General features: G+C 44.3%; 1 protein-coding gene across 2 annotated transcripts in view; it reads left to right on the top strand.

Annotated features, from left to right (window-relative positions):
- The first annotated feature begins 781 nt into the window (after positions 1-781).
- The window catches only part of OSMR (oncostatin M receptor), a 34325-nt gene continuing 20844 nt past the window's right edge, over positions 782-14262 (top strand). For both annotated transcript variants that reach the window (XM_088023702.1, XM_028098078.2), the window contains exons 1-4: positions 782-854; positions 5633-5805; positions 10712-10883; positions 13333-13608. In XM_088023702.1, coding sequence (XP_087879828.1) covers positions 782-854; positions 5633-5805; positions 10712-10883; positions 13333-13608 — 694 coding nt within the window. The remainder of the gene's footprint in view (positions 855-5632; positions 5806-10711; positions 10884-13332; positions 13609-14262) is intronic.

The following is a 14262-nucleotide window of genomic DNA, read 5'->3' as shown; positions in this document are numbered from 1 at the left end:
TTTGACCTGCCTTTTACAACCCGCCTCTAAAGTGAGGAAAACCGGAAATTATCTTGAATAATGAAACACTGCCTATCTCTTTAGGTGGAATATGCTGGGTTTTCCTCAGTGAAATTTTAATGAGGGAGACAGGACAGAGTGAGGGTGACTCCTCTATAAGTAATTCACTCAGATTTAGCTCTTCTGAGACCATGGTCCACTTTTTTATGTTTCACTTCTGTTTCTTTATCTTTCTTTACCAACCTTTGCTTGGTTTGAAGAAATTGGTAGGCCACTTCTCTATTGCCACACGGCCTCTGTGGCAGGCAGCGGTGGGCATTCATGGTTCCGACATCTGGTATCAGGCGCTCTTGGCCGGCTGCTGGCTGACCTAGGCTGGCCCCGGGGGGGGGGGGGGGCAGCCATGGTGACTCAGTGCTGCCTCCCCTGTTGCTCCTTTTCCTCCTGGAGGGTAGCCCAGAAATGCTCTTTTCATGTCAAAGGTGGAAACACAAAAGAGCAAGCAGAATTATACAAGGTCTTTTGATGCCTAGGCTCCAAGTGGGTATACCATGGCTTCTGCCTCAGCAAGTCACCTGGAACAGGGAAATATACTCTTACTTTGGGAGGCAGGGGGGACTCCAAACTCACACGACAAAAGGCATGAATGGAAGAAGGAGAGAAGAATGGGAGCCCTTAATACCATTGTCTACCACAATGGGGTCAAAGACACCTGCTCAGAGCTGAAATTAAATGAAATGTTCCTTCTGTGTAATTTATCTTTTTCAGAAATCCAGAACCTATGGCTCTCTTTTCAGTCTTTCAGACAACATTCCTCTTGGCATTGCTGTCCTTGAGAACATACCAGAGTGAAGGTGAGTAGTGGGAAGAACAGTAAAGAAAAAAATCACACAGAGGAAAAAAAAACAAGGTAATTGGTGCTTTGGAGGAAAGTTGCACAAGTCTTTTCTTTGGAAATTACTTGGAATTGGTGAGTAGCAATGGCTTCCCTAATTTTGACTTCTTGATAGCTCATTGTAATAAAGCCACACCTTAACTCTCATTTCCTGGCCACTGCCCTGGTCATCAGGGCACTGGTGAGTGGATCTAATCCCGCAGAACTTCGTGGTAGATATATTGTGAGTGGCCATCTCCAGAGGAGCTCGGTCTGCACCTTGCTGTGTAGGGTTGAGGTATACCAGACCAGAGTTGGCCACTAGGTTTGAACAAGTTGTGATGTCCTTCAACGACATTCATTGAGAAGCTATTTGCTCTAAGACAATATGCTAGGTACTGAAATGCTGTTTATGGAAAAAAGAAATAGTATTTGTCACTTAGCTACTCTCCCAGTGAGGGTATTTTTCAATAAGTCAACTTTGTAAATAGTGTCAATAAGGACACTTGTAAAATGTTTATAATGACATTGTGTATTACTTTGAACCAGTTTGAAGGTACTCAGGCTTGAGTCTATTGGTTTATAAAGTTTGTGTTGCTTTCACCTGTGTTTAACAAAGCCTTACATTTTCCTCATTCTGAGTTGATTCTTTGCTGTACTTCCTTTGTAACGGAGAGTGTGGGCATATGCTCTCATAATTCTTCTCATAATTCCTTTCCATGGATTCATGAAAGTGATGTTTGCAAGAAATACCCATAGAATTTTTCGGCTTCCCTTAAAACTCTGTGAAAAGATATTTGGAAATAAAAAGGAGATTTTGTTCTGTTAATAGCTCAGTTCTCTGCCTGGTGTTCTTTAAGTCTGGATCTGTTTCTTTTAGGTTCAGGGCACATGAGACGATGCTACTTTTTTGGCTTCTTAAAATTTGTAGTTTGTTGATTACCTTCCATAATCTGGAGCTGAAAGATGGGAAGTAGGACTTCTCATTTATAGCGTGTATACCCCCCTCCCTATCTATCTTACTTGCTAAATGTGACCCAGCTGGGCTGAGGGGGTGGCCCGTACCATAGGAAAGTTAGGTCCAGATAGAGCCCCTGATTCTCAGACAGACCCATGCCCCCAGCTCCAGGCTCTCCAGAAAATCCTAGGCATTACTTCCAAGCTTTTAGCACAGCTCACTTCCCTAGTAAAGTGTCATTATCTGACGCAATGACGACTGACTGACTGTGTACCTTCTACGTACAGGACACTCTGTTCTTAGAAGTTCCAGTGAAGAATGTACCCATTCAGCTTCTTTTATTTAGATCATTCGTTGCCTGCTTCTCTCTCCATCAGTCTTTGTTTCTGCTTCCAGTTTTCTCAGCTAAGCATGCCTACTTTGCCAAGTAATCCTGTCTTTGTCCTCACACCACTTGGATCTCTTGTCTCAGTGTTTGCTGTATCTGCCAAATACCTGCTAAACCTCCACTCAAAAGAGTGGGCCTCCCACCTGATGATCCAGCCAGGCTCAGGGCTGAGACTCAGATTCAGATGTCCTGGCTTCTGCCGACCAATGAGACAGAGCCCAGACTCACTTTCAGTTAGCTCTGGGCTCATATTTGCTTTAGTCAGAGATCGTGACTATAGCATTTGGTTGTGTTTTCTTCCGTTCTCTTGTGTAAGTACATACAGACCAAGACAGAGATGTAAATAGGCAGGTTTTTTTATAGAAGTGAAAGTATACTATATATACTGGGAATATTTATGCTGTATATATACCTATTAAACTATATATAGTTTAAAGTATGTATGTTGTATATAGTGTAAATATATATACTGGGAAATTATACTATAATACGTAAAGATAAAACTATATGCAGGTGAAGTATGTATATTTTAGTATGTATACTTTAATATATACTTTTTAAAACAATACAACATATGAGGAAGGTTTTTACCTTTGATCTCAAATGTTCTTTTAGAAATAACATTCTATTTAATGGCTGTGTGATGTCCCAACTTACAAATGAACTGCAGTTTATTTTTTTAAGTAGTGTTGGGGCCAGATGACAGAGAGCCTGGGTGAAGAAAGTGGGAGGACAGTCTGTGATTAAACCCTGGGCCGTCTGACCACCCGCTCCTCACTATAAAAAGAGAGCTGGCCAGGGCCAAGAACCCAGGGTTCTGGTCTAGTTGTGTGCACTTGGGGAAGTCACTGCCCTTTTTTTTAAACTCCATTTCCTCATCTGAAAACTAATGGGGTTGGACTTAAGAATCTGTGAGGTCCCTTAATCTCTCTGACTTTACCTTGACTTTTCTCACTATTTCCCAAGGAAGTCCTCAAAGGAAGTCCTTTGCTTTTGACCAAATTATTTCCGAGTGATGTCTCTCCCAACTACCTGAGTCACTCAACACTCACTGATAGCATATGTCAATACAGAGTTCCTCTTTTACCTAAAGCATCACACGGTAGCTTTCCCAAGCTTCCAGAAATAAAGTCAGTTCTCGTAGTTGACTCATTCATTTAGCAAGCAGTCACTGGGTGTCTACACTGTGACAGGTGTGTTATTCGACTTGGTTTCACCGAGCTGAGTTAGTGCCACCCTTGTTTAGCTCACAGTCCTCCGGGAGACAAACCCAGACCAGGCTCTTACAACACGCTGTGATCAGTGCTCAAACAGAGCTTAGAAAAGCAGCCCTGGAGAGAAGGGAATGCCGAGCATGAGGAGAGATGTTAAGTGAGCCATTGCTTGTCGTGCTCTTGAGGACTTGTGGAGATCCTGGGTCTGTGTAATTTGAGGTCAACATCTGCTGTGGGGAAGTGGTGGTGCCAAGTGCTGGGGACAAGAGTCCTTTCAAAGATGTCTCTGCCTCAGCCTCTGCCCTCCAGGAAGTTCTTCATCTAGAGTGTGAGACCGACAGCAACAAATTACTATCCAGACAAAATGGAATGAGGGCCAGGAGAGCCAGGATGATTTTGCAGGCACTTGGCCTTCTCCGTGCTATTGGTTATTATTAGTTATTAAAAATATTTCCTCCTATTCCATAAAGGATCTGCTCTTTCATTTCCCTAAACCTCCTTTTAGTTAACTTTACATTTCCCTAAACCTCCTTTAGTTAACTTACATCTTAGGCTTGGAAGACTCACCCAAACCTCCTGACTGGTTTAAGGAGAGGCTGAATAATGGCTATTGTCTTTAATCAAAGAGTTGAGAAATTTTATTCACAAGGGAGAAGAAAAATCTCTACCCAAATAATAATAGGTAGTGACTACCATGTTTTAGGCTTTGAGTGTTCAGAAATTCCAACTTCATTTAACTTTGTATGAATGGGGTCTGATAAATGATTCACTCTGCCAAAGCTCATTAAGAATCAGAATGCCAAAAAAAACACAAAAAAAACAAAACAGGACTCAGAATGCCAATTGATTAAGTTTCAGTGGGAAATAAAACTGGAAAAATAACTGGTGCTCAGCCTTTTGGTGCAAATTGACCCGGAAAACTAAATTATGCATTTTGAAGTATCATCACAGTGGAGTGCATCAGGTATCTTAAAAGATTATTTCTTCTAAACTCTAGCATATCATAGGGTTCTGAAAGTAACGCATGTTTCTGAAGAACATTTACAAAATACAGAAAAGTATAAAAGTATAAAAAAGTATTAAAAAAAGTATTAAAAAACTCAGCCTCGCCATCCAGAAATAATGAGTAGTAACATTATAGTTTTACTTCCCTTTATAGCTTTCTTAAAAATAACCTGAGTACTTTAAAAAATATAAAATGGAATGCACAGTCTAGTGTGGTTTTTTTTTAAGTGTATGGGAAAGGTCGAGAAAAAACATATGATTTAAACTTGGCAAGGGAGAGAGAATGAGTTGGTAGGATGATGGGTTCTCAATTTCTGTATCATTTGAACATTTTGATCATGATCACGTATATGTAAAAAATTTTTTTTAATTGAGGGGAAATTCACATAACATAAAATTAATCATCTTATGGTTAAAATGAACAAATCAATGACATTTGGTACATTCAAAATATGCAACAAGCACTTCTGTGTACTTCCAAAACATTTTTATCACCCCAAAAGGAAACCCTGTAATCATGAAGCACTTCTTCCCAATTGTTCCCCTCCTCAGCCCCCAGCAATCACCAATCTTCTTTATCCCTCTATGGATTTACCTATTCTGAGCCCCTGTATCTCTCCAGCTGGGGTCCTTCCTTGAGCTAAGAACATCATCACAATTATTTTATTTCACACTAAGTGCCTTGCTGGTCTCATCCACAGACTTCAGTAAATTCTCGCCAGAGGTCTTTTAAGTTTAGTGCATTGAGATATAAGCAATCACGTCTAGAGATAGGGTATGCTCCCACGTTATAGTTATTTAGTAAACTATGCAGAAAACTCATTTTCGATTTCCAGAAATACAAAGTTTATAGCCAAGAGTCCTCTTTATATAGCCTTACTAGAAATTTCTAAACCAGTTAGATCATCCAATAAAGTATCCTTTTGTTTCGTTTTACTGTTTATCAATTTATTAATAACAATACACGGTGTATTGTTGAGCAAGTCATTTCATTTACCTAGGCCTTAATTTCTTTATCTACCAAGTGATTTCTAAATTCCCTTGCAGACTTGCAAGATGTCTGATTCTAAGACACACACGTGAGCATTATTTTCCAAAACTAAACAGTGGTGATATTGACCAGTTTATTATCTGTGACTATTCAATTGTGTTCCTATTAAATGTTATTTCATATCTTGTTTTTGGTCTTTCAGTCTTGTCTGAACCTTTGCCATGGGCCCCTGAATCCCTGAGAGTTTTTATCAATTCTACACATCAGTGTTTGCATTTACAGTGGAGTGTCCACAACCTTGCTCATCATCAGGAATTAAAAATGGTTTTTCAGATAGAAATCAGTAGAATTAAAACATCAAATGTCATCTGGGTGGTAAGTATTTTTTTTTTTTTTGGCTCAACATTTAAAAATCCTTTTCTGACACCATGATTTTTCTTTTATAACATCCACAAAGATCCCAATATAGAAACATTTTAGCAACTCAAAACGGTTTTCCGAAACAATTACATTTCTGTGTTTTTATGGGACCAAGAAACATGACAGCTTTGGTTCAGTACGTTGGATGAGATGTGTTAAGGAAATAGATCATTTCCTCATTTCTGCTCTATCCCCTAAGTAGGCTACTGGGTCTGTCCTAGATTCCAAAAATCCACGAACACCAACCTTATTTTTTCTCTTCCCTCTTTCTTCCCTGTCCACCAGACATTTTCCTAAATAAGATATAATTGTTTGGCAATGTTCTTCTTGCTGGTGTGGCTTCCTGTCCGTTTCTTACCTTGTATTTCATACTGTGCTGAAATACAAGGAAGGTTGCATCTAAGCATTGTGTGTTCTGTCCAGCAAAGAGGTTCTTCCTGGACCCACCATGTTGGGGAGTAAATTAAGATGTCCTTTGTTGCCTCACTTGTGGCTTTTTCTACAGCAAATTAAATAATGAAAATCCTTCATTTCACAATCATTTTGCCTTGGAATTCTTTGGTATAGATTTTTCACTTGTCTTGGTTCAAACCATGGTTGTGTCCCGTTAGTTGATGCTTCTCCATCTCGTGCACTGAGACGCTGTGGTGGCTTCTTTCAATTTCCATCTTATGGTCTGGGGAACCTTAATAATCTACCCACACATCATGTTCATTCATTATCACGGGATGTTGAAGGACAACACTGTGGAATGTTTTCTCATTGAAGGGGAACAGAGAATTTGTCTGGTGTGAAGGGAAACACGGGGATGTGTCACTGCTGGGGACCTCCATTTGTTCAACCAAAGACCACCTTTCTCTCAGGCACTGGAAGCGTGGGCAAGGGATTCAGAATGGTTAGTTCCTTTAGTAAAGTATAAATGCTACTCATTTTGAAGTCTCCAGTTACTTTCCATATTCATGATTGCATTTGAGATCTGAGTGAGAGGCCTAAAGTAAGTATAACTCTGACTCTGTCAGTTTAGGATTGATGCCAGATCTACCATTCCACTCAGCCAAGAGTCGTTTGCCACAGTGAGAGTTGTTTAGTGTTCTGATTTTAAGCAATAGCATTGCTCATGTACAGCTGTTCACTTTCCACCATCAGCACATCTGCCCACTACTGGAACTCATACTAATCATTTTCTACTTTCATATGTGTATATATATATATATATATATATATATATATATATATATATGTATAATATGTATTTTTTTTAAGAGAAGAGAGAGAGAAAGAGAGAATACATGCAGGTGAGCAGGGGCGGGGCAGAGGGAGAGAGAGAATCCCAAGCAGGCTATGTGCCCAGTGTGGAGCCTGATGCAGGGCTCAACTTGAGCTGAAATCAAGAGTCAGACACTTAACCAACTGAGCCACCCAGGTGCCCCCATATTTTGATATTTTTGATGGATGCACTCACTGGTTGTTGATTTGGACCCAATAAAATATTGCACAAAGGTCATATTGAGGCTAGTTGTCTAAGAAAAAGAAGTTTGAGGAAAATGCTGGAAGAATTCATGAAAAACTAGTACTTAACACCATTAGCAGAAGTAACGCTAACCCTACACCAAGTGGATCCCATTGTTTATTTTTCTAACAGGCAGTTGTTCGGATCTGTTTTCACCTTTGATTCGTGTAAGGGTTCTTTTTTCAGGGTAGAGCAGCCTGTGAAACCTGCTTCTGTAACCTACGAAGGCTCGAGATCTTTGAGACTAGAGTTTTGCCTTGTCCAGTGTATTGTCCCCATATCACCTGGCCCAGCCTGACTGGGGAGAGCAGAAACACAAGGCACAGAGAGGTGGGTTGTGCTAGTCAAGGTCGCCAACCAGGATGGTATCCTCCTTCACCCACATACCCAGACAGGGGTGACGGCCACAGGTCATCAGTGGCCATGCCTCCCAGAACAGATGATGCCACGAGCAGCCCTTGTCTGACCCTCCCAGGTCTAAAGTCAAGGAGAGACGTGAGATCCCCCTCCAGTTAAGGGGAAGAAAGCCAGCCAAGGGGGACTGCTTCTGTCTAGAGCACAATGTCCCTTTCACAAGGCAGTTCCCCATAATGCAAGGCTGACAGCGCACTTTCATGCATGCTGAGAAGGGGCAGCTTTCAGGACTCCTGCCTCGGATGATCATGTGCCTAAACAAGCCAAGGAGGAGCATCCTGGTCCAAGTGCTTGCAGCCAGGCTGGGGACCCTGAGCCACCTCCCAGGCAGTGCGGGCCACGCAGAGGCCTGCTGGCAGCCACCCGCCTACCTGCCTGCCCGCACCACGTGGCCTCACCTGGGCCCGGTTCTGCCCTCGGCCTCTCCAGCCACTTGCTTTCTCATCCTGTCAGTGGCCGAAGGAGGCCAGGAGCCGAGTCTGCCAGGGATCTGTGCTCGCCTCAGGAATGAATCAGTGACCTCACTTGGACTTCTGTAGAGATGGATGTGCCAACTTCTTATGACTTACTAGTGTCTGCCAAATGAAACTTGCCACTTCAGTGAATGAAAACAGCCCAAACATAATTCATCACATTAAAAAAAAATCACTGAATTGATGCATTCAAGGAAAGTTTTATCTCCTCCATGACAAGGCTGTGAACAGCACAAAGCACAAGTTTGTAGTTAGACAGAATCCACACGAGTAGTGTCTGAGAAAAATAGAGCCCGCTGCCTATTAATGAACTGGTGAAGTCATTGCGCGCACAACTTGAGACTGGGAGCCTGGGTCCAGCCATTATTCAAGGCGTAGGTCTGTCAGTGCTGAGCAGGAATGAGGAGATACAACACACAGACGAGAGTGTCCCAAATGGGGGATGTGCAGTGCTGGTTGCTGACAAGGTATTGTGGGGTTACGCTAAGGTCGGACCTTCTCCAGCAACTTAAGAAGAAGCACTGTTTGAGCCAAAATAAGAAAGAGGTTTAGAAGCTAATTTAGAAGGGAGGGTGGAGAAGAATATTCTGGGAAGAGCCCACAGATGTGAGCTGAGGCGCTGAGGGAAGGGCTGTGAGCTCCCAGGCCTGAAAGTCCGGAGCACAGAGGGGCAGGCATGGCCCCGGGAGAGACCACCCAGGACGCCGGAGGTCATGCTCGGTTTTCTGTTTTATCCTGAGAGCCATAAAAAGAAGAGGAAGGACAGGTTGGAAGTGTTTGAAAAGTCCACTCTGGCTCACAGTGGAGAACAGGTGGGGAAGCTGGAGAAGGCAAAGCATTACCAGTATGAAGGGGGCTATGGGGTGGGTCCAGTGGAGAGGGACCCGGAGTGGCTGGTGACACTGGGGATGACAAAAGTGGCTAAATTCCAGAGAGAGGCAGGAGGTAAAACCCAGACTGTGGCTTGTTGACAGTAAGGTCGCCATTATTGATATAGTTTCTGGGTTGGTTGGTTGGCTGGCTTGTTGGTATTTCTGCCCCCCCCCGCAGTGGGGGCAGAGAGCAAGTGTCCTGGAGGGGCCCACCAAGGAGGCTGAGTGCCTGGAGCCAGGCAGGATGTGAAGAAGAATGAAGCCCAGTCCCCGTTCTTTTGGGACCATGCTCCAGCCAGGGACACAACCCAACCACAGATGAAATGGCAGCGACTACGCCCGGTGTGCAGGAGGGCTCCGCGGGAGGCAGGGATGGGTGTGGCCTGGACGAAGTCCCAGTGCAGAGGAAGTGTGGGGGCATTAAGCCAGGGACACTGTGTGAGCCAACACTGAGGTGTAAAGGCGTAAAGCTGTTCCCCAAGTGCAAGGTAGACCACTGTGTCCAGACAGGAGATTCCTGTGAGTGAGAGGTGGGTTGGAGTCAGAATGTAGATGGCTGACAGAGTAAGGTGTAAAGGAGCCATTGAAGCCTACTGAATTCGAGAAAGAAAATACCAGAACTTTAGAAAGATCAAGATGAAAGGCTGTGTGGAAGGGTGCCTGGGTGGCTCAGTCGATTAAGCATCCGACTCTTGATTTAGGCTCGGGTCATGATTTCACGGTCGTGAGATCGAGCCCCAGGTCGGGCTCCACACTGAGCATGGAGCCTGCTTAAGATTCTCTCTCTCCTTCTGCCCCTCCCCTACTCGCACACTCTGTCCTTCTCTCTCTCTAAAGTAAATCTTAAAAAAAAAAAAAAATTCTGTGAGGGAAGGCCAGTTGCAGTTCAACTTGGACAAGCTTCCCAAGAGTACCGTGTAAGACGTTCTTGTGTGCTTGACCTCTTTTGGGACTACAGATTCTAACAGGTGGAGCTCAAAGAAGAGAATATGGCCTCTTGGCCACATATCTGCAAAGATAAGAGACCAAACCAAACCAGACAGAAAACAAAGCCCAAGGGCCTCATGGAGATCCTTCTACTGGCTTCTGAGAGCCACCGGTCCTCCTGGGTACCATGAAGGACTGCCCTCTCTACTGAGATTTGACCAACTTGATCTGACCATGGCTAAAAATGATTATTAAGAAAATACTCATCAGTCTTGCTTATTTTTAAAGAATGACTCAATTAATTATCTAGTTTGCAGAAATTTTCTTAGCAGGCTCTGTGTGACGAGCCCTGTGCCTACCTTCTGACTTTGATCTCTTCCCCCCAAGACTTGAGTAGCTTCAGTTTTCTCTCACTTGCTCCCCACAAGCTCCCTGGAATCAGAGGGCCATAGGGGTGGGAGATGAGCTTTCAAAAGACAGGAGGCTGTGGAAGGTTCTGCTGCAACATCAAACCGGGGGGAACTGGCTGGTTAGGGATGCACCGCACTTGCTCATGTTTGGGAGCTACAGTGGGCTCCCAGGTGTGTGCTTTGGGGTAACTCTAGTCAAGGCATTTTCCAGGGCGGCATGGCTCCATGTTTCCAAGTTTTTCTCTTTCTTTCTAGGAGAACTATAGCACCACTGTGAAGTGGAACCAAGTTCTGCACTGGAGCTGGGAATCCAAGCTCCCCTTGGAATGTGCAAAACATTTTATAAGAATGAGGAGTGCGGTGGATGATGCCAAGACCCCCGAGCAGAGTTTCTGGAGCAACTGGAGCTCGTGGGAGGAAGTACATGGTAAGAAGGGAGGTGATAAAAGAGTTAAAAGTTTGAATATTTAATATTATTTGGGGATCAATAGTCAAATAGTAGAAGTCTCTTTTGAGGAGACTGAGTAGAAACCAACATTATTTTTCTTTGTCTTCCCTTGGAACTAAAAAGTATGGGTGTGAAACTTGCCACCAGGAGATAGACGTCTATGGTTTTGCCTCAGAATTTATTCTTAGAGACAATTACGTAAATTCAGACGGTTTTGTATTTATTTTCTAAACCGGGGACCCGTGTTTATTATAGAATGCTAAGAGGACAAAGCAGGACATAAATTGTACATACGTTTTTACTAGAATAAGACAAAATGTGTCTGCACCTAGAGCAGAGGTTAGGAAGCTTTTGTGTGAAAGGCAAGATAGGAAATATTTTAGGCCCTACGGACCCTATTGGTCTCAGTCATGACTATTCAACTCTGCCACTGTAACAGGAAAGCGGTCCTAAGCAATATGTAAACTAATGAGAATTGTGTTCTAATAAAACTTTATTTACAAAAACAGATGGCAAGCTAGAATTGGTCCACGGGCCATAGCCTGCCAACCCCTAATGTAGAGAGAAGGGGTGAAATACGGAAAAACAAAATCAAGTCTTCATTTGAGTAATGAGATTATGGATAAATATGTTTTACATATCTCTTAATTTCGATAATTTAATTTTGTTATAATTAAAATCTAGAGTGGATTTTGCCACAGTTTATTATGCTTCATTTAAACTATAGGCTGGTTGGTTCTAAAGCAATGGCATTTGGCTCTCTCAATTTACACATTTATATGCAGAGTGGGGCTCTGCACTCAGAACCCTGCCAGATAATTGGAAATTCCTGCCAATAGAACCATTCCTTTGTTAAGTGTTTATACAAATCGATTAAGTCAAACTGATAGCACATTATTAACCCATGAGTAGCCTAGTGATTAGTTTAATACTGCTAATAGAATTAAATCTGCATTTTAGTCATGTTCTAAGCACTCTACATATTAATTTAGCCCTCAAATCGGCCCTTTGAAATATGTATTATTCTTGTCCCCACTTCACAGATGAAGAAACTGAGGTACAGTTAGCTTAAAGAACCCACGCAAAGTCATCAAGCCACTAAGTGGTAGAGCCAGAACTCTAGCCCGGACCAACCTGGCTCCAGAGGGCCCCCCTCTTCACATTACATCCTACTGCTGACAGAAGAACACACAGGAAAAAAAAAAAAAAAAAACAGACTGAAAAGACAGTAAGAGAGAGAACAACATTATAAACAGCTTTGATAAAATGGACTAGATTTCTCAAATCTGTAACCTCCAAACTAACTCAAGAATGAATGGAAAACCTGACTGTTTATTCCTGGCCCCCAAACACTGGTTCTCAGCCATGGTTGCACATTAGAATCACCTGGGACCGTTAAAAAAGCCCCCCTGCCCAGGCCACGCAGCAGGGGTGACGGGGGGGGGGAGGGCGGGGTGTCAGTTTCGGTGACCACGGCCGGCTGAGTGAGCAGGAGCGATGGAGCGGAGCAGTAAGCGCAGGCCGCTCCTTCAGGGAGGCCAAGGGTGGAGGAGCGGGTCCTCAGGGGGTGGGAGGGAGGCTCGGGGAGGACTTGAAATGGGAGACCCCTGAGGATTTTTATACACTGACGGTCATACAGAAGGAGAGACGAGAGAAAAGGAGATATTTGAGTGACTGGCATTTCCGAGAAGGTGGGCAGAGATGTGGTCAATAGTACAGTGTAGAGATTAAGAGGGACGCGTGGGGGGCGCCTGGCCAGCTCAGCGGGTTGAACGTCTGAATCTTGCTTTCAGCTCAGGTCCTGATCTCAGGGTTGTGGGATCGAGTCCCGAGTGGGGCTCTGCACTCAGCACAGAGTCTGCTTGTGATTCTGTCTCCCTCTCCCTCTGCCCCTCCTGCTCACGTTCTTTCTCTCTCTCTCAAATTAATCAATTAATTAATTAATTCAAAAAACCCTAAAAAAGTGGGGGGGGTGGAGGGGACACGTGGCTGTGCAGATGGGCAGACCTGGCAGGTGGGAATGTGGCTTGGCCACCTGCTGGGTGAGTGAACTTGGGCTCAGTCAGTCCTACCTGTGTGGGTGATGTCAGGTGGAAAGAGAGAACGCAGAGCCTCCGTCGGGGCTTGGGCCCGTAGAGAGCAGTTGTGGCCGTGTCATAAGCAAAGGAGTAGTGACGCCTAATCCCAGAGTGACAAGACACGCTGTCTTTGTAGTAAGAGCCCCAGCAGCATTTCGCCTAACAATAGGAGCCCTTGTAGGAAGGAGTGTTTGCGCAGGCACCGGACTTTATAGGTTTGCCTAGAAATTTAGGCTCCTCTTTTCCGCAGCGGGTGGAAGAGGCTGAAGCTATCGTTGAGAGGAAGACCAGAGGGGCTGGTTTGAAGTTTGAGTGAGGTTCTGACTGAGCTGTCTCTTTGTTTTTTGTAGTACAGAATTCTCTTGGACACGACCCATTCTTCGTTTTCCCTAAAGATAAGCTGGTGGAAGAAGGCTCCAATGTCACCATTTGTTACGTTTCCAGGAGCCAGCCAAATAACATATCCTGTTATTTGGAAGGCGTACGGATGCAGGGAGAACAGCTCGAGCCAAATGTCTCCGTGTTCAACTTGAATCATGTTGCTTTCATTAGGGAAACCGGGACAAATATCTATTGTAAGGGGGACCAAGGAGACAGTATAAAGGGCATCGTTCTCTTTGTGTCAAGTAAGTGTGCACATGCTCTGTGCTCTTCTCGTTTCTTAGAATAGATGGAATTTCCTTTCCCAGAAGACAAGTAAACATTTCCATCCATGGTCTGGATTTTCTTTTGTCTCCCGAGTCTTCTAGGAGAGACTCTGGAAGAGATACCTTGAAGCAATACTTGCAGGATTGATTTCCTGTTGTTGTCTTGTCCTTATTGACAATTTTATTCCTAGAAACCAAGGTTATTAAAGGGGAGAAAGTTCGGGTCATTTCCTAGACCACTGGGAAGGGCCCTGTCTCACCTCAGCCATGCTGGCAGGACTGCAAGATGGGGGGTGGTGGGGGGATGGGGGGGAGAGATGGCAGGGCCGCGGACCCCAGGGAGGCAGCCAGTGTTGTGCCCAGAAGACCTGGGTTCGAATCTTCTTCCCGCGCCCGGGCGTGCCAACTTGGCCAAGTTTCCCGGCCTCTCCGAGCCCGTTTCCTTCTCTGTGAAGCAGGCTGGGGACTGGTTGTTTGAGGGTGAATGAACACCCACAGGCCGGGCCCCGACACCGGCGCCGCACACGCTAGCAATCCAGCAAATGGATCCCCACTGTGAAGCCGGCGAGGAAACCGTCACGCGCCTCGGTGGCTGGCAACAGGGGAGGGGGAACGTTTTACCTTTTATGGAGG

Source organism: Eumetopias jubatus, unplaced genomic scaffold (genome assembly GCF_037043125.1).
Source record: "Eumetopias jubatus isolate StellerSeaLion01/CBP00866 unplaced genomic scaffold, mEumJub1_p1.0 scaffold_5, whole genome shotgun sequence".
NCBI classification, from domain to species: domain Eukaryota; kingdom Metazoa; phylum Chordata; class Mammalia; order Carnivora; family Otariidae; genus Eumetopias; species Eumetopias jubatus.
The sequence above is the reverse complement of the archived record's forward strand: the minus strand, read 5'-3'. Positions and strand labels throughout refer to the sequence as shown.